Source organism: Erinaceus europaeus, unplaced genomic scaffold (assembly GCF_950295315.1).
Source record: "Erinaceus europaeus unplaced genomic scaffold, mEriEur2.1 scaffold_860, whole genome shotgun sequence".
NCBI classification, from domain to species: domain Eukaryota; kingdom Metazoa; phylum Chordata; class Mammalia; order Eulipotyphla; family Erinaceidae; genus Erinaceus; species Erinaceus europaeus.
In genome coordinates, this window is record NW_026648011.1 from 1,616 (window position 1) to 29,297 (window position 27,682).

Consider the following 27,682-nt stretch of genomic DNA (forward strand, 5'->3'; position numbering starts at 1 on the left):
CCTTATGCCGGTCCTTGTGCTTTGCGCCACCTGCGCTTAACCCGCTGCACTACAGCCCGACTCCCCCACCTCGGATTTTAACTCACCTGAAGGTAAGAAGCTACGGGTCTATCGCCAGACTCTGATGGGTGGGCTTTGGGCGGCGGCCCACTGACCCACCAATTTGGCTGTGCAACAGGAAAAGATAGAACCCCCAGCTGCTTTCTTAGAAAGAATTATGGAGGCATATCGAATGTTCACTCCCCTAGATCCAGAAGCTCCAGAGAATAAGTAGTAATAATGGCCTTTGTAAACCAAGCTACCCCTGATATAGCAGATAAGTCTTTATACAGGAACTATTGGCAGTAGCAGAGAAAGTTGTTAACAACCAAGAAACACCTGAGGAACGCCAATTACGGACAATGACAGCAGCTAGTGAGTGACAGACTCGCAGCCTCACTAAGGTATTGTTGACAGCTGCCGCAGAATGCCGTTGGTGGAAAGGCCGAGGTCCAGCCTCCCCAAAGGTTTGAAAAAAGCAGAGGTCCATACAGGGAGGAAAAAAAAGAAGCTCCTTGAAAATCAGTGTGCATATTGCAGGGAAATGGGACACTGGGCCAGAGAGTGTCCGAGAAGAAAAGGGAGACAAAAAGACACTGAGACAAAAATTCTAGAACTGGGTGACTAGGGACGACGGGGTTCAGGTCCCCTACCCAAACCCAGGGTAACTTTAACAATAGAGGGGAAACCTGTTAGCTTTTTAGTGGATTTGGGGGCTCAACATTCAGTGTTAACCCAATCTATGGGGAAACAAAAGACCTGGGTACAAGGAGCAACTGGCATGAAACAATAATATTCCTGTACTACTCAGAAGACTGTGGACTTGGGGAAGGGACAGGTATCTCATTCTTTTATGCTTGTTCCTGAATGCCCCTGCCCCCTTCTTGGGAGAGACCTGCTTTCTGGGATGGGAGCACCACTGCTTTCTGGCCTCGAGGACCAGTGGTTGTGACCACCAGCTCCATGCCAGTTCCTATCTTTGCCTTGAATTTGATGAAGCTTCCTTGAACCCAGCTGCCTTGCTCCCTGACCCCGAGTTGCAGGCTCACTTGCATGACTGCTCCGAGATTCTGGGCTGCGCGTCTGGCTTCCGGGGGGACCTGAAGGACCAGCCTTTGAGAGGAGCAGAAGTGAACTAGTGTACTGGCGGGAGCAACTTCATCAGGGATGGGGTATGGTATGCTGGGGGCATGGTAATTGCTGAACACAAGGCTGTGTGGGCAGCCGCCCTACCTGCAGGGACTTTGGCCCCCCAAAGCTGAATTAATTGCCTTCACAAAAGCCCTCAAATTAGGAACAGGGAAAAGACTTAACATCTACACTGATAGCTACCCACCTGGGATGAAGAAAAATGACTGCACTTTTACAAAAATCCAGCCTGAAATTTACAACAAGAACCAAATGATTGAGGAAATAGTTGCAGAATGCAAAGCCTGCAGACTTGTAACCGCTAGCAACCAGTCTAGAACTCCTGGGGTGCGTGAGAAAGAAACCAGAGCAGGTGCCTACTGGGAGATAGACTTCACTAAGGTAAAACCAGGAAAATACGGGTATAAATATATGTTAGTGTTTGTAGACACCTTTTCAGGATGGACTGAGGCATTCCCGATCAAGAGGGAGACGGCCCAGACAGTGGTGAAGAAGCTACTCGAAGAGATTTTTTCCCAGGTTTGGTTTGCCCCTTCAGTTAAGTTCAGATGTGGTCCAGCCTTCGTTTCCCAGGTAACTCAGAATTTGTTAGGTGTCCTTGGGGCAAAATGGAAATTACATTGCGCCTACAAAGCTCAGGACAGGTAGAAAGGATAAACAGAACTCGAAAGGAGACCTTAACAAAATTAACTATGGAGACTGGTGTAGACTGGATAACTCTCCTTCCCTTTGCCCTTTATAGAGTTAGAAATACCCCCTATACTGCAAAGCTGACCCCATTTGAGATCATGTTCAGTCATCCCCCTCCCATAATCCCAGCCTTGAGATCAGACTTGCTCGCTGATATTAATGACCAGAACCTTCTTACATCCTTACAGATAACAGCTCGAGTCCAAAAGCGTGTGTGGCCAAGACTGAGAGCAAACCCTCATCCCTTCCAGCCTGGAGACTCAGTCCTGGTGAGACGCCACCAAAAAGAGACACTTGAGCCCCAGTGGACAGGACTGTATATTGTCATCTTAGTCACCCCCACGTCCCTGAAGGTGGATGGTGTCGGCCCGTGGATCCACCACTCCCACATCCGTGCAGCAGAAACGGAAGAGTTCAAGACCAGATGGCAACTCAAGTCTGTTCCCAAACACCTGCTCAAGCTCCCATTGGTCTGCTCATGACTCTGTGGACTTTTTCTCTCCTGGCGACTCTAATCTTCGTTCCTGCTACTGCTGCCCCATTGATACCGGGACAGTAATCAGAAACAGAGATTGGCCCAAGATTGGGCCCTAAAAGTTACAAAAAGACAAGGGGGAATGTGGGGTGGGGGGGGCCCAAATATTGAGAGCAGCTGTTGGCCCAAGGCCAATTGTTCCTTGTTGCGTGTGGATATTTCCACCTGTGCCCACCCTGTGATAACTATAAAAAGGTGGGACGAGAAGTGATCAGGGTCCCAGACTCTCCCTTTGCTTGGAAGGGTGTCAGAGGCCGAAGCCAACTCTGAGGTGTCCGCACAAATAAAGAATTGTGTTCCCTCTCCGCTCCGGATCTCCTCTCTCTCTCCTCTGCGTCGCAGCCCGACAGGTGTTACAGAGCCTGACTTACTACCCCTTATGCCTGAAATTCCTGATAGCCCAGTCCTTCTGAAGTAAAAGGCTTAGAAGAAAGAAAATGGTCATTTTGGACTACCTTGTCTTATCCCCCAGGCACTAGACATTATTTATGATTAATAATGGCTTGCAAGACTGTAAAATTAGAGGATTTAGTTCTACACTGCACCCACCACTAAAGTGGTACTGAACATACTAATCCTTGCAATTACAAACTTGGCAGTCTTTTTTATATTTTAGAAGAGAGGGATGTGAGACTCGAGATGTTTATATATGAGTTCAAACTCAAGCAAGTGACAGAAAGCTCGTAATTAAATTCTACATATCTAGCTTCAAAACTTTTATCTTTCCACTAAAGTAGTGGCTTTTGAAAGGGATGCAATTTTACTGCTCAGGGGACATTTAGCAATGTCTGGAGTTTTTTTGTTGTTGTTGGGTTGAGGTGGGTTGGTTGCTACTGGGATTTAGTAGGTATAGAACAATTACTATGCATACAACATACCCCTCTTGAGAATTATGCATCTAGCCCTCCCCAGCCCCCCCCCCAAACTCAGAAGAGTACTTAATGAGAGACATATTCCAGGATGTTCTGTCCCATCTGATCTTATTTCCAAGGATTCAGGAAAAACATTTTAAAATGAAAAGGAGAAAAAAGGCACAGAAAAACATATGCCTAGTTCAAATTGCAGCTTTCTACCACCGTTAAGAAAAGCCAACTTAGGGGGCCAGACAGTGATGCACCTGGTTGAGTGCACATATTACAGTGCACATGGGTCCAGGTACAAGCCCCTCATCCCTACCTGTGGGGGGAAAGCTTCACAAGTGGTGAAGCAGGTATGCAGGTATCTCACTATCTCTCTGACTCTATCTGCCCCTTCCCTCTTGATTTTTGTCTCTAGCCAATAAAAATAAATATTTTTAAAAATCTCTTTTAAAAATAGAATTCTTCGGATCAGTAAATGCAAGGGCTGAATTCAGAGAGAAAAAACGAGGCAGGCAAAGCAGACTGATGAAAAAGTATGGTATCAGTATGCACATTTGTTCATCCCCAGGATTTCGACGAGTCCAAAATGTTCCAAGAACTGCTTTGAAATGCAATGATCTGGAGCTGGTTAATGTTACCACGACCTCAACCAACACGTGAGGCTGCCTTCCCCCAGGACCCTAGGGACATGAATGCCAGATGAGACCGCCTTCCCTGCCCGCTCTTCCCGCAGAGACGAGGCCTGCCAGGTGCCTGTGACTTGGCTCCCGGCAGGAACCCGCCGTGTGGACGACTGGCAGCATCCCACACCCACAGACCGGCTTCCCAGGGCCCTCTCCCCCCCCTCTCCCCCGCCCATTCCTGCATCCCCCGGCGCCCCGCCCTCTCTGGTACCTTTGGGGGCGGGGCCCCGGGGGCCACGTCCTGCGTGGTGACGTCACAATCCCACCACCCAGGAATCCGCCCTTAGCAACCGGCAGGCTACAATCTGCAGCGGCTCCCGCCGCCTCGTGCGCCCCAGCCGCCTGCTGCCCGGCGGCCCGGCCCGGGGAGGATCGACGCGGCTGCGGGAGGACGGAGCATGAGCGGCGGCCGGAGAGGTAACGGGCCGCGGCCGCCCCGGGCCTGCAGCCCCGCGATGGACCTCGAGTTGCACCCCCAGTGAAGCCTAGTTAGGATCCCTGTCTTTTTTCCTTTCTTTCTTAATTTTTATTTTTTATTTTAGTATTGGATAGAGACAGGATTGGAGAGGGGAGGGGAGATAGAGAGGGAAAGAGACAGAGACTCCTGCAGCCATCGTGAAGTTTTCCCCCTGCAGGTGGGGACCGGGGGCTTGAACCCGGGTCCTGGCACACTGTACTGTGTGCAATTAACCAGGTGCGCCACTGCCTGGCCCCTCTTCTTTTAGGATCATTTTATTTTATTTTATTTTATTTTATTTTATTTTATTATTCGACAGAAAGAAATTGAGAGGGGAGGGGAATAAAGAGAGAGAGGGAGAGAGACCTGCAGCCCTGCTTCACCGCTTGTGAAGATTCTCCCCTGCAGGTGGGGACCAGGTGCCTGAGCCCGGGTTCTTGGTGCGTGGTAACATGTGCAGTGAACCAGATGCACCACCGCCTGCACTGCCACCCTCCCCCATATTTTCTTACCTGTTGAAAATGGGCATTAAGGTGGGGGAGATAGCATAATGTTTATAATAGTTATGCAGACAGATTGTCATGCTTGAGGCTCACAGATCCCAGGTTCAACCTCTGGTACCACCATAAACCAGAGCTGAGCAGTGCACTGGTAAAAAAGGAAGGAAGGAAGGAAGGAAGGAAGGAAGCAAGGGAGGAAGGAGAAAGAAAGAAAAGAAAGGAAACAAAGGCATCAAAACACCCATGTCATGAATATATATATGTGTGTGTGTGTGTGTATATATATATGTGTGTGTGTATATATATATGTGTGTGTATATATATATATATATATATATATATATATATGCAAAACTTTGGATAATAGAATTTGATAGGGGAGGGGGAGAGAGAGAGAGACCTGCTGCCCTGCTTTACCACTCACGAAGCTTCCCCCCTGCAGATGGAGACCAGGGGCTTGAACCTGGCTTCTTGGTGCATGGCAACATGTGCAGTTAACCAGGTGTACCACTGCCTGTCACCTCCCTTCATATTCTTACCAACTGAAAGTGGGCATCAAACACCCATGTCATAGGATTCATATATATACACACATATATGATTTATACTGGATAGTGACAAATTGAGAGGGAGGGGAAGAGAGAGAGACACCTGTAGCTCTGCTTCGCCAGTGGTGGGGAGCAGGGCTTGAACTCAGGCTCTTGCACACTGTAATGTGTGCAGTCAACCAGGTGTGCCACCGTCTGTCCCCTGTCATAGATTCTTGAGGCTGAGATGTAGATGATATATAGACAGTACCGGACACATGCTTAATACTCAGATTAGCGGCTTAAAGTCAACAGTGAAATCCAGTAGTTTGTACAGGTGTAACAACTCTCAGTATTCCACATAACAGTTCGACGACCTCCTCTAGGTCCTCCTCTCTGAAACATTATTTTTAAGGTAGACAGTTTGTCTTATTATAAGTGCTTTAGACTGTTGAGATAGGATCCAAGCAAGAGAATAAATGTGTTGAACCAGATGAACCTTTCAATATGATTTAATCTATTCTTAATTCCAGTTGCTAGATACTGTTTTGTGGGTTTCATTTTTACCTAATGAACTAAAGCCTCAGGGTATAACTCTTTTGAAAGTACTATTTTCTTAAAAGAGAAAGTCTGTCTATACCTGCAGAATTTTTCTCGGATCTACCACTGCTGGTTAGTAATATGAGTGGCTAGAATTTTTAAGAACGTGTAGTCGATGACAGGTTTCCTTATTTTGCCAATATTGTTGTCTCTGTGTAGTTTGTGTTTCATTTTTCCTAACTCATATTTTTCTGTTAAAAGTTAGAGCAGCCTCTGTCCTTCCCAGATACAGTCCACCGTGCCTATTTCAAGGACACTTGAGCACCAAAAGCAACGGTAAGTGAGGGACTTAACAATGGCAAGATAAAAAAGCTGGGTAGTGTTGCACCTTGTTGAGCACACATGTTACATTGGGCAAGGATGTAGGTTCGAGGCTCCAGGCCCCACCTGCAGGAGGAAAGCTTTGCAAGTGGTGAAGCAGTGCTGCAGGTGTCTCTCTGTCTCTCTCCCTCTCTATCACCCCTTCCCTCTTGACTTCTGGCTGTCTCTATTCAATAAAGAAAGATAAAGATAATAATAGGGGGGAGTCGGGCAGTAGTGCGACGGGGTTAAGCGCAGGTGGTGCAAAGCGCAAGGACCAGCTTAAGGATCCCGGTTCGAGCCCCGGCTCCCCACCTGCAGGACAGTCGCTTCACAGGCGGTGAAGCAGGTCTGCAGGTGTCTGTCTTTCTCTCCCCCTCTCTGTCTTCCCCTCCTCTCTCCATTTCTTTCTGTCCTATCCAGCAACAACAGCAATAACAACAGCAATAACTACAACAATAAAACAAGAGCAACAAAAGTGAATAAATAAATATTTTTTAAAAAAAGATATAACAACACTTCATCAAATCATTATTTGAATTTAATTTCATAGTATGAGTTATGTTAAAAATGGCAATTCTTGTGGTCCAGGAGGTAGCACAATGGATAAAGCATTGGACTCTCAAGCACGAGGACCTAAGTTCAGTCCTCAGCAGCACATGTACCAGCTCATGTATCTGGTGGTGGGAATTATGTGGAGTTGTACCCCTCATCCTATGCTTTTTGTCAATATTTCCTTTTTGTAAGTAAAAATTTAAAAAAAAAAAAAAAAAAAAAAGCACCATGGATGGTCCCAGGGAGCCACCTGGATGGTGGCATGGCGCTGAGGTGATCTCTGCCCTGCCTGGATTGGGTGGTAGCGCAGCGGGTTAAGCGCACATGTGATGTCTGCTTCTATTTCTCTCTCTCTCTCTCTCTCGCCCATCTTTCTCATGAATAAGTAAATAAAATCTGTAAAAGAAAAGAAAAAAGAACCAATGAAACCTTGGGGGAAAAAAAGAGTTAAGATTATAGAATTTAGGAACTCGGGAGTTGGGTTAAGCACACGTGGCACAAAACAGAAGGACCGGCATAAGGATCCCGGTTTGAGCCCTCGGCTTCCCACCTGCAGGGGAGTCGCTTCACAAGCGGTGAAGCAGGTCTACAGGTGTCTGTCTTTCCCTCCCCTTCTCTTCCCCTCCTCTCTCCATTTCTCTCTGTCCTATCCAATAATGACGACATCAATAACAACAACAACAATAAGTACAACAATAAAACAAAAGGAAATAAATATTTTAAAAAATTAGGAACTCACCACTTTTAAGTGAGTTCCTAAGCCGTCAGGGGCTGCAATCCACCCTCCTACCCTGCCAGCAGGCCACCCTGGCAGAGGCGTGTCTTTCCTGTGACGGTGCCCATCCAGGCAGGGCAGAGATCACCTCAGTGCCATGCCACCACCCAGGTGGCTTCCTGGGACTATCCATGGTGCTTTTTTTTTTTTTTTTTAATTTTTACTAACAAAAAGGAAATATTGACAAAAAGCATAGGATAAGAGGGGTACAACTCCACACAATTCCCATCACCAGAACTCCGTATCCCATCCCCTCCCCGATAGCTTTCCCATTCTTTATCCCTCTGGGAGTATGGACCCAGGGTCATTGTGGGATGCAGAAGGTTGAAGGTCTGGCTTCTGTAATTGCTTCCCCGCTGAACATGGGTGTTGACGGGTCGATCCATATTCCCAGCCTGTCTCTCTCTTTCCCTAGTGGGGAAGGGCTCTGGGGGAAGCGGAGCTCCAGGACACATTGGTGGGGTCGTCTGTCCAGGAAAGTCTGGTTGGCATCATGCTAGCATCTGGAACCTGGTGGTTGACAAGAGAGTTAACATACAAAGCCAAACAAATTGTTGACCAATCATGAACCTAAAGACTAGAATATAGCAGAGATCTTCGTTTTGTAGACAGTAGGCCTATTTTAGTTATATTACAAAGGCCTCCCATGGTGCTTTTATGTGGTGTCTGGGCTTGAACCCAGGACTTCATGCCTGGTAAGGCACATAGATGTTGTGCTGGGTGAGCTAAACCCCAGATGAAAAAATATATTCTCTCTAGGAGCAAATCTGGGTGTTTATACAGCTAGACTTCTAGATCCTATGAAATAGGAATCCACTGTATTTTCCGATATACTTGCATTTTAAAGTCTTCATAAATTGTAAATATTAAATTGGGACACTATAGATTTTAATGTGAATTTAAGGTATTTATGATTATAGCTAAACAATTTGAGGTATGAGATTTTTAGGCAAAAAGTTGAAATTTTCCTTTTTCCTTATACATGAAAAATCTTTGATGCTGGTTCTCTCAAATATAAAAGAAGGACGACGTGTTCAGTTATCTTGTAGTAAAGTATGTTGGGGGCCAGCGTTAGCGCAGCAAGTTAAGCACACATGGTGCAAAGTGCAAGGACTGGCTCAAGGATCCCAGTTCGAGCCCCCGGCTCCCCACCTGCAGGGGGGTCGCTTCACAGGCGGTGAAGCAGGCCTGTAGGTGTCTGTCTTTCTCTCCCCCTCTGTCTTCCCCTCCTCTCTCCATTTCTCTCTGTCCTATCCAGCAACAATGACGGCAATAACAAAAATAATAATAACAACGATAAACAACAAGGGCAACAAAAAAAGGGGAAAAGTAAAAAATAGCTTCCAGGAGCAGTGGATTCGTAGTGCAGGCACCGAGCCCCACCAATAATCCTGGAGGCAAAAAAAAAAAAAAAAGTATCTTGACACATAAATAAAGTAGGGATTTGGTAATAAAGTGTTTGTACAGACAGAACTTGAGTCAAACTTGGAAATATAACTAAAAATGTGTAACTAGATTTTAAAGATACATAAAGAAGTAGAATGGAGAATATGATGGATAATTAGCAAGCATTGTTTTAAAATTATAGACAGTGGTCCAAGAGGTAGCACAGCAGATAAAGCATTGGACTCTCAAGCATGAGGTCCTAAGTACAGTCCCCTGCAGCATGTGTATCAGAGTGATGTTCTGGTGTTCTTTCTCTCTGCTCCTATCTCATTAATAAATAAACACAATCTTAAAAAAAAAAAAAAAAGTGATTGCAGAACTAGTACTAGCATAGTGGTCTTAAGAATGAGGCCGCGGGAGTCGGGCTGTAGCGCAGTGGGTGAAGCGCAGGTGGCGCAAAGCACAAGGACCGGCATAAGGATCCTGGTTCGAACCCCGGCTCCCCACCTGCAGGGGAGTCGCTTCATAAGCAGTGAAGCAGGTCTGCAGGTGTCTATCTTTCTCTCCTCCTCTCTGTCTTCCCCTCCTCTCTCCATTTCTCTCTGTCCTATCCAACAACGACAACAACAATAATAACTACAACAATAAAACAAGGGCAACAAAAGGGAATAAATAAATTAAATAAATATTTAAAAAAAAGAAAAGAAAAACATATAAAAAGAATGAGGCCGCATTGTTCATAGCTGGTTCTTTCATCTCCTGTGTGGCCACCTGACACCTAGTGCCTTAATTTTCACTGCTACGTGGGGATAAGACTGAATAAGGTCTGACATGTAAAGAGCTTAGGACAACACACGCAATTGCTTCCGTACTCAGTCTCAGCTCCCATCAGCACGTGTGCCATTTTAACTATTGTTTTTAACCACCTGCATATATTGCTGCTTCATTGTGTGAAAGGGTTGCGCTTATATTTTAGGGTTGGACGTAAGTGCCGGATTATTTCGGAGATTTCTTTTCCACAGTTAACTTGCCTTTTTGACTAGAATCTAGGTAAAGTTTTAGAGTTTGTGACTTGGTTGACTTAGCAACCTTAATGTGTTAAAGTATCCATCACAACATTTTATTTATAAGTAAGCCAGCGGGCTAAGCACGTTTAATTTCATGGTTGAGAGCTACTGATAAATCATTTTTGTAGATGTAACAATACTACTATTTTAGAACTTAAAAATTTTTTTTTTAATCTTTATCTGTTGGCTAGAGACAGTCAGAAATTGAGAGGGAAGGGGGTGATAGAGAGGGAGAGAGACGGAGACACCTGCAGCCCTGCTTCACCACTTGTGAAGCTTTCCCCCTGCAGGTGGGGACCAGGGGCTCAAACCTGGGTCCTTGCTCACTGTAACATGTGCGCTCAACCAGGTGTGCCACCACCTGGCCCTTATTTTAGAATTTCTTCCCCCAAACTCTCAGGCCTATCAAACTTCTTAGAAAGGTTTGAATCGGGGGTCGGGCAGTAGCGCAGCGGGTTAAGCACTTGCCACACACCAAGCGTAAGGACTGGTGTAAGAATCCCAGTTCGAGCCCCCGGCTCCCCACCTGCAGGGGAGTCTCTTCACAGGCGGTGAAGCATGTCTGTAGGTGTCTTATCTTTCTCCGTCCTATCCAACAATATATGACATCAATAATAACAATAATAACCACAACAAGGCTACAACAACAAGGGCAACAAAAGGGGGAAAAATGGCCTCCAGGAGCAGTGGATTAATGGTGCAGGCACTGAGCCCAGCAATAACCCTGGAGGCAAAAAAAAGAAAGAAAGAAAGAAAGAAAGAAAAGTTTGAACCCAGGTGGTCAGGAGTGACTCAGTTATCAGGGTAAGATGAAGTCAGCCTCACAGCGTTATAATGTCAGTGGTTTAAGTTCAAACACTTCCTAAAAATGAACTTATTATAATAACTTGCCTTGTGATTACTGTCATATTGATGTTAAGTATATAATGATTAAATATGTTTTGATTTTTAGCTTTTTGCACTGACTCCTCCTCTCTCAGACTAAGTACTCTGCACCTGGTCAAGAATCACATGGCTGTTCACTATAATAAAATACTTTCAGCCAAAGGTAAAAATGAACCGTGCGAACTTTCTGTTCCCAGACTAAGCCCTCAGCTACACTTCATGTTAGATTAAATTGATAGCAAAAATGGGTACAGTGCATGTGAATGGGTTTGCTTTGTGTTTGGTCTAGTAAGTGATACTAGGAATAGTATAATTAGTAAAACAAAAACACATATATTGTTTATAGATCTTACTTGAATTTCACCAGGTTGTGCTAATACTCTATAATTATTTTCAATTGTTAGAAGGAATAAGAGAAACCAGAATACTGCTTTGCCACTTGTATTTTACCATTTATTTTTGTCTGTCTTGATTTTATGTGATGTCAGGGGTTGAACCCAGGGCCTCATGCATGGAGACTATTTGCTGTGCATCTGAGGACTCATTTTAAGAAATTTTTATTTACTCATTTGAAGAACCCTTTTTTTTTTAATTAGTTTGCTTTTATGGAATTTCAGTTTTAAATGAAAAATATTTATATACTTTGTGGTACAGGTATTTGATTCTTTTAATAGTTTATATTTATGTTAAATATATATGCATATATATATATATATATATATATATATATATATATATATATATATGTTAAATTAACTTTATTTGTTGGATAGAAACAGTCAGAAACCGAGAGGGGGAGATAGAGAAGGAGACACACCTGCAGCCCTGCTTCACCACTCACAAAGCTTTCCCCCTGCAGGTGGGGACTGGGGGGTTGAAACTGGTCCTTATGCGTTGTAATATGTGCACTCAACCAGGTGCTTTTTTTTTTGCTCATGAATATTCAAATCTCTCCATTATGACCTGCTTCTGAGACCATCTTTCCTGCGTTGAGTTGCCTTTTGAAATTCAACTGGCCGTATGCCCCAGGCTATTTCTGGACTTGTTCTGGGGTTCTGCTGACATGTATGTGTATTTTTATGCCAATACTGTATCGCCTTAGTTACCATAACATGCCAGCAGTCCTTAAATAAAATAGTGTAAGTCCTTTGGTTTTGCTCCCTTCTGTCCCCAGTTTGTTTGGGGACCCCAGTTACAAGTCTGCTAGCTGAAAAATAGAAACAGCTTAGTTCAGAGATGTTATAGTCACTTATTTTCAGTCTTCGCTCTGCTTAGTTTTGAATAGTTGTTACAACTATATTTTCAAGTTCACTCAGACTTCTCTTTGCAATGTCTAGTGATCCCAACCAGTGTCATCTTTACCCAGGATATTTTCCACCACTGGAAGTATAATAAACATCAAAACAACTGAAAATTCCGGAACTTGTGTCATGTCCACATTTAGTATTTGATACTGTTTATCAATATTAAGACCTGTGAAGTATCTCCTTTTTCTCTTTCAGCTGTTGTAGACTGCTCAGTTCCATTAAGTATGAGTGCCAGCATCAAATGTAAGTGGTTTCTAACATACTTGTATTTTTTAAAATTATGATAAACTGCACAGTATAACTTTATATCTACATAAATTGCCCTGACATCTCATTTACCACCCTAAGTTTTTGCAGTGTATACAATTTGAGATTTTTTTTAAAATTTTTTTACTTATTTATTAATGAGAAAGATAGGAGGAGAGAGAGAGAGAACCAGACATCACTCTGGTACCTGTGCTGCCGGGGATTAAACTTGGGACTTCTTACCTGAGAGTCCAATGCTTTATCCACTGTGCCATCTCCCAGACCACCAATGTATTACAAATGGTGGCATTAAGTCTAATTATATTGTGATACAACTATCACTACCAGCCATTCCCAGACCTCTTTTTACCATACAAACTCTTACCTCCCTAAATGATAACTTCATTTGTTTAGAAGGGGTCTGGAATTAACTGGCCACAAAGTGTGGAGTTCCTGCTTAAGGGGCCAGGAGACAGCTCACCCAGTGGAGTGTTCATGTTGCTGAGTGAACACCTGGCTTTGAGTCCCAACACCACTTGGAAGCACCGTGGGTGATGGGGCCGTACTAGGGTATCTCTCCTTTCTCTGTCTGCCCCTTTCTCACCCATTTCTGCCTGTCTTTCTCTCTCTAAAATAAAGTTTTAAAAGCATGGTACCATTTGAGACTGCCTGAGGGAGTTCAAGTCAAGGAACGTGTGCTTGAAAAAAAGCCACAGAAGAATGGAGGGGTCAGCTAGCGGCATGCATACCTTCCCTTGTCTGGAGCCCGCAACTGAATCTCTAGGGACACCTGCCCACACCATGCAGAGTGGTGGAACCCCACAGATGAAGGAGCAGAGCTTCAGTGTCTCCCCTTCCACCAACCCCCCAAAAATGACAATGAATAATGAACTGGGGAGGCATGGCACATGTGTAAGGCCCTGGGTTCATTCCCTGGCACCACATTGATAAAAATATAGCAAAGAGGGGGTCAGGCGGTGGCGCAGTGGGTTAAGCGCATGTGGCGCAAAGCGCAGGGACCGGCGTAAGGATCCCGGTTCGAGCCCCCGGCTCCCCACCTGCAGGGGAGTTGCTTCACAGGCGGTGAAGCAGGTCTGCAGGTGTCTGTCTTTCTCTCCCCTTCTCTGTCTTCCCCTCCTCTCTCCATTTCTCTCTGTCCTATCCAACAACGAATTGCGTCAACAAGGGCAATAATAATAACCACAACGAAGCTACAACAAGGGCAACAAAAGGGGGGGAAAATGGCCTCCAGGAGCGGTGGATTCATGGTGCAGGCACCGAGCCCAGCAATAACCCTGGAGGAGGAAAAAAAAAAAAAAAAAAAAATATATATATATATATATATATATAGCAAAGAGCATGAAGAACCCTGCCCGCTCTGCTTTATTAGTGACCATGTGGAGGCGTCATGCAAGAAAAGCATGTGAATTTTACTGACATGAGAATTAGTATAGGGGCCGGGAGGTGGTGAACCTGGTTAAGCACACACATTACCGTGCCCAAGGACCTGAGTTCGAGCCCCTGCTCCACACTCATACAGAGGGGGAGTTTCACAAATGGTGAAGCAAGTACTACATGTCTCTCTCTCTGTCTCTTTCTCCCTCTGTTCTGTCAAAGAAGGAGATGGGGGGGAAGCAGGAGAGGAGGTTGGGAATGGCCACCAGGAGTGGTAGTGGATTCATCATGCACCAAGCCCCAGCAATAACCCTAGTGGCAATCAGAAAAAAAAAAAAAAAAAAAAAAAAAAAATATATATATATATATATATATTTTTTTTTTTTTTCTTTTTTTTTTTCCATGCCTGAGGTTCCAAAGTCTCACGTTAAATCCCAGCACCACCATAATCCAGAGCCGAGTAGTGTTCTGGTCAGTCTCTCTATCTTACTGTGTGTGTATCTTTATTCCTTTCTCACATTAAAATAACACAAATTTGAACTAATAAAAGTATTTATTCTTTTAAAAAGTATAAACACTTATAGCAAGAAAATATTAAGAATTCTTTTGCTTTGTTCTATATTTTAAAAGATTTGCTGTTCCCATCAGATGCAGACCAACAACGAAGAGAGAAACTCAGAAAGGAATTAGCACGTGGCGAAAGGGAAATGAAAATAAGTAAGCGGGCCAATTCTAAAATCAGTTCCAAGTCCTTGTTTAACATTCTTCAAAAGGTGAGGAAGTATCTTGACCTGTCTCAAACAAGATGTTGTAGGGGCTGGGTGGTGACACACAGCAGAGAGCACGGCACTGTGCACGAGGGCCTTGCGTGCATATGCCTGGTCCCCAGCTGCGGGGGGAGAGCTTTACGAACAGTGGAGCAGTGCTGCGGGTTCTCTCCTTCTCTTGCCTCTCCCCTCTTCCCCTCTTGGTTCTTTCCATCTCTCTCTCAGCTACTATCAGAAAGAGAGGGAGGGAAGGAGAGAGGGAGAAAGTGAGCCAGCCTCTTGTAACAGTGGAGTCAAGAGTCATCAAGCAGCAACCCTGGCAGAAAAGCAGAGACAGAACAGAAAGAGGGAGTGGGCAGGCCGACAAAGTGTTCTGAGCTTGGCCACTTGTTTACTGCAGATCAGATTCAGTAAAGGGGAAGAGCCAGAGAGTAGATATTCTAGGCTCCCAGGATGCAGAGTTGAGTAGAGTTGAGCATCTGTGTTAGAACGGAGGTCTGCCTGAGTATAGACGTGGGGTCAGGGGAAGCCCTATAGATGCAAAGACCAGGGATGGGACTGCTCCCTCTAGGATGGGGCTCCTGCAGTCTGCACTGGACTTTGCCACCTGGGAATCTGAGTAGTTTCTGCTGTCTAGCATTTGGATTTAAACTAAAAATTTTACTTTGAGCTACAAATGGGGGTTCTCCCAAAAAGATCTGTGTACACATATGTTCTTGGCAGCACAATTTGTAATAGCCAAAACCTGGAAGCAACCCAGGTGTCCAACAACAGATGAGTGGCTGAGCAAGTTGTGGTCTAGATACACAATGGAATACTACTCAGCTGTAAAAAATGGTGACTTCACCGTTTTCAGCCCATCTTGGATGGACCTTGAAAAATTCTTGTTAAGTAAAATAAGTCAGAAACAGAAGGATGAATATGGGATGATCTCACTCTCAGGCAGAAGTTGAAAAACAAGATCAGAAAATAAAATAGAAGTAGAACCTGAAATGGAATTGGCATATCGCACCAAAGTAAAAGACTCTGGGGTGGGTGGGTGGGGAGAATACAGGTCCATGAAGGATGACAGAGGACCTAGTGGGGGTTGTATTGTTATATGGGAAACTGGGGGATGTTATGCATGTACAAACTATTGTATTTACTGTTGAATGTAAAACATTAATTCCCCAATAAAGAAATTTTTTAAAAAGGGGGTTCTTGAAAATAAAAAATATGCAGTTATGCCTATAAATGTAAAATGCCTTCCATTTTGTTTTTCCCTATAACTTTTGCCCCCAGGAAGTAGTGTATAATTTCTTTATTGGGGAAACTTGAATGAACTTCATATGCAATGAGTGCTAACATCTGCAGGAGCGTTACGTTAACCTCATCAACCCCGGAGGTCACAGTGTTTGCGTGTATCCTCTGGAGGGCCCCAGTTGTAAATCCAAACACTGACCACACACACACCCCCCCCCCCCAATGTTCTCAGCCTTCAGAGGAACGGCTTGTGGAGGGTGATGTGTTCATCGCAGAAGTCAACGAGGCCTCTTCCTTTCCAAAGTTACCGGTAACTTCTTCAGAGAAATTCCACCTAACGCCCCCTAACGCCAGTAAAATGCTCACCAGTCGTCCTGAGAAGAACTCCAGCTTCACCCCACCCTCCGTGGACTCTGCCATCTCAGGGCCCAGGAAGGCGGGGTCTGGGACCCCAAGTGGCAGAGAGTCCAGGAGCACATGCCCCAACCCCCGCTACTCCCAGTTAGTTATTCCCAAAGCGCCCAAGGGGGACCTTTTGGATCAACATTCTGAACTCTTCTCTGACGGGCATTTGCCGTTCACTCCCCGTACTTTAAAGACAGAAGCCAAATCCTTCCTGTCACAGTATCGATACTACACACCTGCCAGAAGAAAAAAGGGCTTTACGGACCAGTGTTCAGAAGCTGAAACCCAGACGGAATCAAGCAGGTAGGACACGAGAGTGCTTTAGCATGGTAGTAGCGATTAGTGGAAGTCTGATAGTTCCCTTTGGCTTGCAATGAGATTTTATATATATATATACTTTTTTATTATCTTTATTTATATGATAGAGACCATTAGAAATGAAGAGGGAATGGAGGTGGTAGAGAGGGAGAGAGACAGACACCTGCAGCACTGCTTCACCACTTGCAAAGCTTTCCCCCTGCAGGTGGGGACCGGGGGCTTGAACCTGGGTCCTTGTGCACTGTAATATGTGCGCTCAACCAGGTGTGCCACCACCTGGCCCCTGACTTCCATCCATGGTTGTTGGACTTGTGGAGCTCTATCTTGCTAGGCCAACTTTCTGTGATTTAGATGGTCATTCTGGGCCCAGGTCACAGGTTTCTCTTCTCCTTCAAATTCCACCAATGGGTGTCTTGGGCCCAGGCCCTAGTCCAGCTGGCTTCTGGCTACAGGTTTTCCTGCAGATTCCAATGGAGGGTGGTAAAGGCAGCAGCCAAAGAGGTTCTGGAAACTTTGGGGGTGGCCTGGGAGGTGGTACAGTGGATGAAGCACTGGCCTCTCAAGCATGAGGTCCCAAGTTTAGTCCCTGGCAGCACATGTACCAGAGTAATATCTGGTTCTCTCTCTCCTCCTTTCTAATACATAAAGAAAATACTTAAAAGAAAAAGACGCAGACTCTGCAGACTGTTAAACCACCAGGCACCAGAACTGGGTATCCAGGGCTCCCTTGTTGTCCAGTGGTGGATGGCTGGGCATGGAGCAGAGTCTCTGCTGTAGGCACAAGCCAGATGCAGGTGTCTTCTCTAGGACCCACCCCCAGCACAAACCTACTTGCCTGATACCTGAGGGGCCTCCTGAGAAAGAATCGACCCTGAGAGGTCTGAGGAGCCCAGCCCAGGACAAACACTTACAGGCCAGGAGTCTGACAATAAAACCCCGATGAGTGAGGACGTGGGTCTTCTGGCCAGTCTTCTGATAAAGTTAACAACGAGGAAGGGGACTAGGACAGTCAGGCTTGCTTGGAAGCAAGACACCTGCAGTCAGTCTTACCAACAGAAAGACAGCCGAAGGGAGGAGAGGACTCCCCTAAGGCTCACCCAGTGCAGCTGTGAGCCTCCACTGCTACTGCCCCTCAGGTTCCCTGACTTTCATGGATGTTGGACTTGTGGAGCTCTAGCTTGCTAGGCCAACTCTCTACGATTTAGGCGATCACTCAGTTTGGCCTCAGGTCACAGGTTTTTCTTCTTCAAATTCCACCGATGGGTGTCTTGTGCCCAGGCCCTTGTCCAGCTGGCTTCAGGCCACAGGTTTTTCTGTGGATTCCAGTGGAGGGTGGTAAAGACAGCAGCCCTTGGGACTTCGAGGGACAATAACCCTGGAGGTAAAAGAAAAGGAAAAAAAAGAGAGAGAGAGGGTAGGGGAGATAGAATAATGGTTATGCAAAGTGCCTCTCAAACCTGAGGCTCCAAAGTCCCAGGTTCAATTCCCCCCCCCCCCCATTAACTAGAGCTGAGCAGTGCTCTGGTTAAAATAAATAAATAAATTAGACATTGTATAAGAATAGGTGAGCTTGTTTGTTTGTTTGTTTTAATCTCAATAGGTTTTGTTTTTCCTAGACAATACTGCTGGTTATCATGGTATTTGTATTTGTATTTTTAAAGACTTAACAATGGTTTCTTTTTAAATGTTTCAGCTTTAAATCTGATTGTAATACAGTGGAGATTAAGAAATTCCCAGATTCAGAAGTGAACGTAAAGCAGGTAATAAAATGAGATCTTTGTGTTTCACATTGGAATTACAGCTGCGCTAAGTTAAGTGACTTCACTATATGTTAAATCAGAATATGTTCTCCAGGTGTTCTCCATACATGGAACTTGGACTGTCAGGCGTAAGTTCTTGGTCACAGGTCACATGTCTTGCATGTGGCATAGCTGGTGTGTAGACAGTTTAGCCTGCCTAGCTGAGAAGACCATGATATTTACATCTTTTCTAGATGGCCAGTTGACTGGATAGATGGACAGATAAGTAAAGTGCCCTTAACAGTTATTTCCAAGGCCCCAAGCATGTATCATAAGGAAAAGGGGCTTGGGGAGACAGTATAATGGTTACGCAGAATCTTTCGTGCAGTCCCACTGCAATGCCATAAATCAGAACTGAACAGTGCTTAAAAAAAAAAAAAAAGTTGTTCAGAAGTTCTTTCATTAACTCCTGCAATTTTTTAAATATTTGTTTATTCTCTTTCGTTGCCCTTGTTGTTTTATTGTTGTAGTTGTTATTGTCGTCATTGTTAGATAGGATAGAGTGAGATGGAGAGATGAGGGGAAGACAGAGGGGGAGAGAAAGATAGACACCTGCAGACCTGCTTCACCGCCTGTGAAGCGACTCCCCTGCAGGTGGGGAGCTGAGGGTTCAAACTGGGACCCTTCTTCTTCTTCTAGCGTTTGCCCTTCTTCCGTAGCCAGTCAGCAGCGTCAGGTTGAGCCTGATGTCAAGTTTCGAGACCTCCTTTGAATCTGGAGAGGTGGCAGTCGTTGACTATGTGGGTCATAGTCTGTCTGGAGCCGCAGGGGCAGTTCGGGTCGTCTCTGGCTCCCCAGCGATGGCGCACCGGCCATGGCCTGTTCGATAGCAATTGAGGAGGGCCCAATCATAACGTGCTAGGTCAAAGCCGGGTTGGCGCTCGCAGGGGTCTGTGATGAGGTGTTTGTTCCTGACCTCAGCTGACTGCCAGCTCTGTTTCCAAGAGACTGGAACAGAGAAGTTCAGTGTAGGCGTAGGGGACCAGATTGGGTGACGAGACGTCAAGCGTTGGACAGGGTGGGCGAAGATATCCGCGTAGATTGGCAGGTCCGGTCGAGCGTAGACGTGGGAAATGAACTTAGATGATGCCGCATCCCGACGAATATCTGGCGGGGCGATGTTGCTAAGAACTGGCAGCCATGGACCCTTACTCTGGTCCTTGCACTTTGCACCACCTGCACTTAACCCTCTGCGCTACCACCCGGCTCCCAGCTCCTGCATTTTTAAAAAAGAATTACCACTGATTACTGGGAGTTACACACTTCTAAGACTAAATTGATATCGTTCTCTTAATTTTCTTTGTGACCATAAATACAGCCTTTTTAGTGTTTCTATTTTGAATGCTTAACAGTGATTTCATCAGTCAGCTATTCTATTTAGAATGTGACCTTAAGTTTTTTTTGAGATTTTGAGATCATCTGGTTATTTTCACCCAGAGGACATTAACCAGCAACTACTATCTTGACTTAAATGTATATGTCAGATAAAGATTGAGATGTGTAGTCAAATTTAATCACATTTAACTTCCTTCCCTTCAGAAAAGGGCACACGTTCCCATCTCAGTCACCAGCCAGTGTTTGACATAGGACCCTGCCACCTAGTACCCCAGGAGATCACCTCTCAAAAGACCCTCTTGAACCACACAGCATCTCTGGAAGCCATTAACAGTGTCATTTAATTGTATGCCCCAAGATGAACTCAATAAATAAAGACTCTTGACTAGCTTGAAATTTAGGAAGAGTCAGTACTATATATAGATAACTAAAAAAACTTGAAGTCTGGATTTAGGACATTGATCCCCAAGTGTATACCCACAACTCCACCAGAATATGGTGTGCCCCAGATTCTCTAGTCAGGATTAACAGCAGTGTCCAGGAAGGAGCTCTAGTTGACCTGTATTCCAACAGCACTTCTGAAAAACTGCCAAGCACTGCAGATAAGTCAGCATTGCACAGATTAAATCTAATATATTCCACCAGGGCAAAGGACTCTGGGGCAAGGTTGAGAAAGGAGGGGACTACGGGGTGGGGTGTGACTTTGGGGGTCCCAGTGCATGATGGCAGCAAAGCACTGAAGTTGGGGAGGCAGGTTTTGCAACACCTGTCGCGGGGAGATGAGAAATTGGACTCGTGTGGTCTGGGAGGTGGCTCAGTGGATAAAGCATTGGATTCTCAACCATGGGGTCCTGAGTTCGATCCCCGGCAGCACATGTACCACAGTGATGTCTGGTTCTTTCTCTCCTATCTTTCTCATGGATAAATAAATTATAAAAAGAAAAAAATTGGACTTGTGTCAGCAACTGGACTGTCAATCATGAATGCCCCCAATAAAATAATTTTTATGAGATTAAATCTAATGATAAATGCTTGGTGTACAGTGTGTTACTCGTCATTCAGTGCACTCTTTTTATTTGCCTGTTACTGTATTGTCCACGCTGCCAGAGCTGTCACTGCTCTACATATTTGACACATGGACATGGGGACAGATGACTATTTGAAATTCTGAATACGGACTTATTTTTTCCCTTAAAACTTTCAAATGTGAATTTTCTTTTTACATGTTTATTTGTGGTGATTTTTTAAAAATGTTATTTAGATTATTACTCATTCAAACATGCAAAAAAGGGTCATTTTACTTTAAGTAAATTTAAGGAAAAAAAAACTGATAGGATGGGATGTCTATGCTATTGTATTTATTATCATATATCTGTTACTTTTACCTAGATCTCTCTCTTTCGTGCCTTGACTTGGGGGTGAGGTGGGTTATTTGCTGTGTTTTCTGTGCTTTCACAATGTTGTTCTGAAGCATAACACTGATCCGATGTTCTTTTTTTTATGTTTTTTTTTATATTTATGTATTATTTACTTTCCCTTTTGTTGCCCTTGTTGTTTAACATTGTTGTGGCTATTGATGTTGTTGTTGGATAGGACAGAGAGAAATGGAGAGAGGAGGGGAAGACAGAGAGGGGGAGAGAAAGACAGACACCTGCAGACCTGCTTCATCATTTGTGAAATGACTCCACTGCAGGTGGGGAGCCAGGGGCTCAAACCGGGATCCTTAAGCTGGTCCTTGCGCTTTGCACCACCTGCGCTTAACCCGCTGTGCCGCCACCCGACTCCCTGATCTGTTGTTGTTATTACATCCCCAGCAGGGTGGTGCACCTGAGTGTACACACATCCATGCGCAAGAACTTGGGTTCAAGGGGAAACTCTCTTCCTGTCTATCTCCTGCTCCCCCCTCACAATCTCTCTCTCTCTCTCTCTGTGTCTCTATCCAATAAATAAATAATTGTATGGAATATGGCAAAGAATAAACAACCCCTTTTCCTCTTTAGGGACACGGCTTCCTGCAGGAGGAAACTAGTGATGGCGCCTTTCAACATTCCTCCTCCTCCTCCACGTAGGTAGCGCCAGCCCACAGGCCAAATCCCTGTGTCTTTCTCTGCTTTCCTATATAACAGGGCTGGTTGCACAGTGTTTGCAACCTAAGTACTGTTTTAGTTCCATCTGCTGCTAGAGTGTGTGAGCACATCCCTTGTATGTGTGGTTTGGGTTCAAGCCCTGCCATTTGAAAATGCCGTGGGACCAGGAGGGTTCCAATGCTCTGATCTGTCTATCTGTCTGTCTGTCTCTCTGCTATAGAAAGAATGAAAAATGTCAGCCTAGGGGTGGTGACATCACACATGCTCAAGGCCCTCGTACCATGTCATCTGAAATGGATTATTACTAGCATGTCATATTATTGAACGCTGTGACCCATTGTTCAGGTCCGATTTTTGTTGTTGTTACTTTCTTTCCAGAGCAGTATGTCAGTATTCCCTGCAGCTTCCCACAGAGAGAAAAGTCTACTCTGAGTAAGATCATTTTGGCTTCTTCGTTTTACTCTAATGGAAACCAAGAATTGAGAATCACACAAAGTATAATCTTTTGATAAATCAGGGTTGAAGACTGATGTTCCTTGAAACCATGGTTGGGAAGTCAGTCATTGGAAAATACGCTTGATTTGAGGAAATGATGAGAATTTTCTGTAACAAATACCAGTCACTTCAACTTTATGTCCGATGGGAAATGGGCCTTATGTTAACAATAGCTGCTAAGATTAATAATATGGTACTCACAATTCTGGCTTGTTGTAAAGAAAGAATCAGAAGAAGGAAGTGTGTGTGTGTGTGTGTGTTTCCCTCTTGTTGATGTGAATTTTTATAAATGCCTTGTGATTGCTTTGCCTTTACAGTGAAGAAGAACTGTTGTATCTGAGTTTCATTGAAGATATAACAGAAGATATTTTGAAACTTGGTTTGTTTTCAAACAGGTTAGATTTTTTTTTTTTAATTGTGTTATGACTAAAGAATACATAAAATTTAGGGAGTTGGGCGGTAGAGCAACGGGTTAAGCGTACATGGCACAAAGCGAAAGGACTGGCGTAAGGATCCCAATTCGAGCCCCTGGCTCCCCACCTGTAGGGGAGTCGCTTCACAGGCGGTGAAGGAGGTCTGCAGGTGTCTATATCTTTCTCTCCCCCTCTGTCTTCCCCTCCTCTCTCCATTTCTCTGTCCTATCCAACAACGACAACATCAACAACAATAACCACAACAACAATAAAAACAAGGGCAACAAAAAGGAAGTAAATTTTTTTTAAGTTTTTAAAAAAGAATACATAAATTTTATTTTGGCATAGTTTCCTTTTTTAAGGTATGTCCACATGTTAGTGAAAAATTATATTGCTTTCTTGGAGAACCACATTCTTGTAACTAACAGCAAGTTGTAATGAATGTTGAATTGATACTCAGTGCAGTTTCACAAAAGGAGCATACTGTAGAAAGTCACTATATCGGGGAGACAGCATAATGGTTATGCAAAGAGACTCTTATGCCTGAGGCTCCAAAGCCCCAAGTTCCCTCCACTACCATAAACCAGAGCTAAGCAGTGCTCTGGTAAAAGAAAAGTCACTATCTCTTGGTTATAACAGAGTAGTGAAATAAACTACATTTTTATGTAACAGTAATCTGAAAATTATTTCAAAACTCTTCATATTTCTGTTTTTAATATTTGTGTTGATTGGATAGAGACAAAAATTGAGAGGGGAGAGGGGCACAGAGAAATGAAAAGAAACAGTTAAATGGGAAACTGGGGAATGTTATGCATGTACAAGCTATTGTATTTACTGTTGAATGTAAAACATTAATTCCCCAATAAAGAAATAATTTTAAAAAAAGAAAAGAAATGAAAAGAGACAGAGAAGACACCTGCAGCCCTGCTTCACCACTCATGAAGCTTTCCCCCTGCATGTGGGGACCAGGGGCTTGAACCCAGGTCGTTGCGTTGGGCTTTGTGGCACTTTCAGAATCAAGCAAACTCAACATAGCAATGTCGTCTAGCTTCACTGAGTTCTCACAGCCCTAATCCAATTTCAGGACATGTACCAGATGTGAGCACTTAACCAGGCACACCACTTCCTGGCCCCAAACTTTTTCCTTAATTAGTTTCATCATTACATGACCATCTTCCATTCCATTGATCTTCTGACTTTGAGGCATTAACTTTTGTTTATTCCTTACAGGTTTTTGGAACAACTATTTGAACGACATATAAGACAAAATAAGCACCATTTGGAGGAGGTTGGTCTTTCCTTAGAACTTGAACTTCATTAGAAAAAAAACAAAAAGCCACAACGAATTTAATTATTTTTACGCAGTCAAATCAGCCTACTGCTTTTTCCTTGCTTTTGTGGGGGGCGGGCCGGGGTGGGGGAGTATGAAATCCTGCTGAGACAGCAGCACTGGGGACAAAAGTCGTTCAGCTTCATGAGTGACTCTTGTCCACTCCTCCCTCCTAGGAAAAAATGCGTCATCTGGTACATGTCCTGAAGTTGGATTTAGGCTGTGAGAACTCAGTGAAGCCGGACGACATTGCTATGTTGAGTTTGCTTGATTCTGAAAGTGCCGCGAAGCCCAGGGAAAAGGAAGTGAAGGCTGAGCCCAGCGCGGTGACCCACCTGGAGCGCCAGGAATACCAGCACGCTCTGCACATGCTGCTGTCCGCCCCGGAGGAGGAGGAGCTGCCGGCCCCAGCCAGTGGTTTCTTCATGCCCATCCCCAAATCCAAGTCTCCAGAGGGAGTTACCATCCAGCAGGTGAGTGAAGACAGCAGCAGCCTCCCTGCTTCCTTCTGGGATGAGAAGATCTCGAGTGCTTCAGACATCTTGACAGACCCGGAAACCTACGTGAGCGTCATCGAAGGAGACAGTGACACCGAAAAGCCTGAGCCTTCGGCTGAGCTGTGCTGTGTCAGCGCCGCCCTCTCCCAGCCCCACCAGCTGTGCGGCACCAGCAGCGACCTGGTCTGCTCAGCTCTGAGAATCACAGATATGACCCTTCAGGACTGATCTGTGGGTGTTTGATCTCCATGAATAAACTCCCCCAGTGGCCAATAATTTCACACTCCTTTTGTCCTCTCGTTCCCTTTTTTCTATACTAAGATTTATGTACTCATTTTTCTCCACTTCATAATAAATCATCATACATTTAGTGGCTTCAAGAAACAGACATGTATTTTATTTATTCATGAGAAAGATAGATGGAGAGAAAGAACCAGACATCACTCTGGTACATGTGCTGCCGGGGATTGAACTCAGGACCTCATGCCTGAGAGTCCAGTGCTTTATCCACTGCGCCACCTCCTGGACCACACATGTATTATTTATACCACAGTTTCTGTGGATCAGGAAAAGCCGGAGCACAGCTCTGTGCCACCTGTGGCCTTTTCTGGAGGCTTGGCCGGGAGGATGGTCTGCTTCTAAATTCTGTTCAGTTTGCAGGCAGAGCCCCCTTCCTAGTAACTCTGTGTCACAGAAGTTTCATTTCTCCGCTGTTGGCCATTGGCTGCTGACCCCATCCCTGCCCCCCTGGGCCTCCGTGGGCAGCTCACAACACAAATGCTTCTTCCTCAAGGCTAACAGGAGAAAGAGGTCTACTAGCCAGACGGGAGGCTTATGCAACATGACATAACCACAGGAAGAACTTTCCATCAGCATGCTCTTTGGGTCAGAAACCAGCCAGAGGTTCCACCTACACTTAAGGGTGTGGAGTTAAGTCACACAAGCGTCTTGAGTGCCTGAAGGTAAGAGTCAGGGAGGTGCTGGCCATGATTTCTGAACTTGTTTTGCAGGAAAACAGTGGTTCTGCTGACGATGGAAATGGTCGTAACATGAACCGTAAAACATTAGGCTTTGTCTGTAGCATCTTTACATTTTTTTACCCACTTTCCTGCAGTGGCTCCAGCACTGAGCGAGGGTCTGTCTGCTGCTTTGAAGCGTGTCCTCACTTGTCAGAGTTTGAACATTCACACCCAGACCGGCATCTTCCCCGTATCCTCAGAGTGCAGGAGTTAGGTCCACACTATCTCCGTACCGGGCAGGAGATGGCTCAGTGAATAAGAGCACCGAGCACGGGATGAGCGTCACAGGCGGCGCTTTCCTCCACCCCTCCCTGGCTTCTCCAAGGCCATCTTTCTCTCAGCCCTCTGAGCTCCTCCCTCCCACCCTGCCTCTCCCACAAACCCTTCCCTGGAACTGGAATTGCCTGAGCCTCACTCAGCCTCACTTTTTTTTTTTTTAAATAATTTATTTCTTTATTGGGGAATTAATGTTTTACATTCAACAGTAAATAGAATAGTTTGTACATGCATAACATTCCCCAGTTTCCCATTTAACAATACAACCCCCACTATGTCATTCATCATCTTTCATGGACCTGTATTCTCCCCACCCACCCACCCACCCCAGAGTCTTTTACTTTGGTGCAATACTCCAATTCCATTTCAGGTTCTACTTGTGTTTTCTTTTCTGATCTTGTTTTTCAACTTCGGCCTGAGAGTGAGATCATCCCGTATTCATCCTTCTGTTTCTGACTTATTTCACTCAACATGATTTTTTCAAGGTCAGCCTCACTTCTAATGCCGGGCCCTTCTACTGAAGCTGCCTTCTTGCTTCCAGAAGCTTCTATCTTCTCTTCTACTCCGTGTTCCCAATCCACCACCTACTTCCAGCTGCCCTGAGCTGTTCTCTAGCCTCAACTCTGGGCACAGATGTTTACTTTTTTAATGTGATTTTGACCAGTGATTTCATCATAATTTACAAGGTCATAAGATCATTGGGTTGTAAGTTTACACTGCAGCATGCACCACCAAAGCTCTGGACACAGATGAGTGAAACAGATAGCAAAGCACTCCGTCTGTCTCAGTCCTTGGTGCTCTCGGGCACCAGGGATCAAACCCAGGTTCTCTTGGTGGCCGGCAGGTGCACAGCGTAAATACATAAGCACTTAAAACTTCACACACGTGTGTTCATGCTTGAAAACTAGAACTACCAGTCTTGACAGTTTAAAAAGCCATCAGTTGGGAGCCAGGTGGTAGCGCATCGGGTTAAGTGCTTGTGGCGAAGCACAAGGACTGGCTAAGAATCCCAATTTGAGCCCCTGGTTCGAGCCCCCAGCTCCCCCACCTGCAGGGGAGTTGCTTCCCAGGCGGTGAAGCAGGTCTGCAGGTGTCTGTCTTTCTCTCCCCCTCTGTCTTTCCCTCCTCTCTCCATTTCTCTCTGTCCTATCCAACAATGACGGCAATGGCAACAATAACAAGGGCAACAAAATGGGGAAATGCCCCCCAGTGCAGGCACCGAGCCAGCACTAACCCTGGAGGGAAAAGAAAAAAGCCGTCAGTCAGTTCAATTAAAGCTTCCAGTGTATTAATACCATTGCTCATTATGGACTGTCATGTGTGTGGACATGCTACATTTATTCTCTTATTTACTTACTTATTTACTTATGAGAAAGATAGGAGGAGAGAGAGAACCAGACTTCACTCTGGTACATGAGCTGCCAGGGATTGAACTCAAGACCTCATGCTTAGAAGTCCAATGCTTTACCCACTGTGCCACCTCCCAGACCATGATATGCTACAGTTATAGATTCAAGCCAGAGGTGATCAGAGAGTTTAAAAGATCCTTTTATGACAAAACACAAAGTCACTTAGTGGATGTTAAAAAATACTGATCAAGGGTGGGGTGAGATAGCATAATGGTTATGCAAAGAGACTCTCACGCCTGAGGCTCCAAAGTCCCAGGTTCAATCCCCTGCACCACCATAAGCCAGAGCTGTGCAGTGCTCTGGTTAAAAAAAAAAACAAAAAAAACAACTAATC

At 44.9% G+C, this 27,682-nt stretch overlaps 1 protein-coding gene across 1 annotated transcript; it reads left to right on the forward strand.

Moving 5' to 3' along the window:
- The first annotated feature begins 4,212 nt into the window (after nucleotides 1-4,212).
- SPATA7 (spermatogenesis associated 7) lies at nucleotides 4,213-24,920 on the forward strand. The gene is made up of 12 exons (XM_060184629.1): nucleotides 4,213-4,373; nucleotides 6,242-6,316; nucleotides 11,076-11,171; nucleotides 12,511-12,558; nucleotides 14,605-14,729; nucleotides 16,198-16,673; nucleotides 18,382-18,448; nucleotides 21,823-21,887; nucleotides 22,201-22,341; nucleotides 22,722-22,799; nucleotides 24,048-24,105; nucleotides 24,324-24,920. The coding sequence occupies exons 1-12, from the start codon at nucleotides 4,355-4,357 to the stop codon at nucleotides 24,870-24,872; spliced, it is 1,797 nt and encodes a 598-aa protein (XP_060040612.1). The 5' UTR covers nucleotides 4,213-4,354; the 3' UTR covers nucleotides 24,873-24,920.
- The last annotated feature ends 2,762 nt before the right edge of the window (nucleotides 24,921-27,682 follow it).

Coding starts and splice junctions, on each gene's coding strand:
- SPATA7 (XM_060184629.1), top strand. Junction 14,730..16,197: donor TGTTTAACATTCTTCAAAAG/GTGAGGAAGTAT, acceptor CAATGTTCTCAG/CCTTCAGAGGAACGGCTTGT. Junction 22,800..24,047: donor CTTGGTTTGTTTTCAAACAG/GTTAGATTTTTT, acceptor TATTCCTTACAG/GTTTTTGGAACAACTATTTG.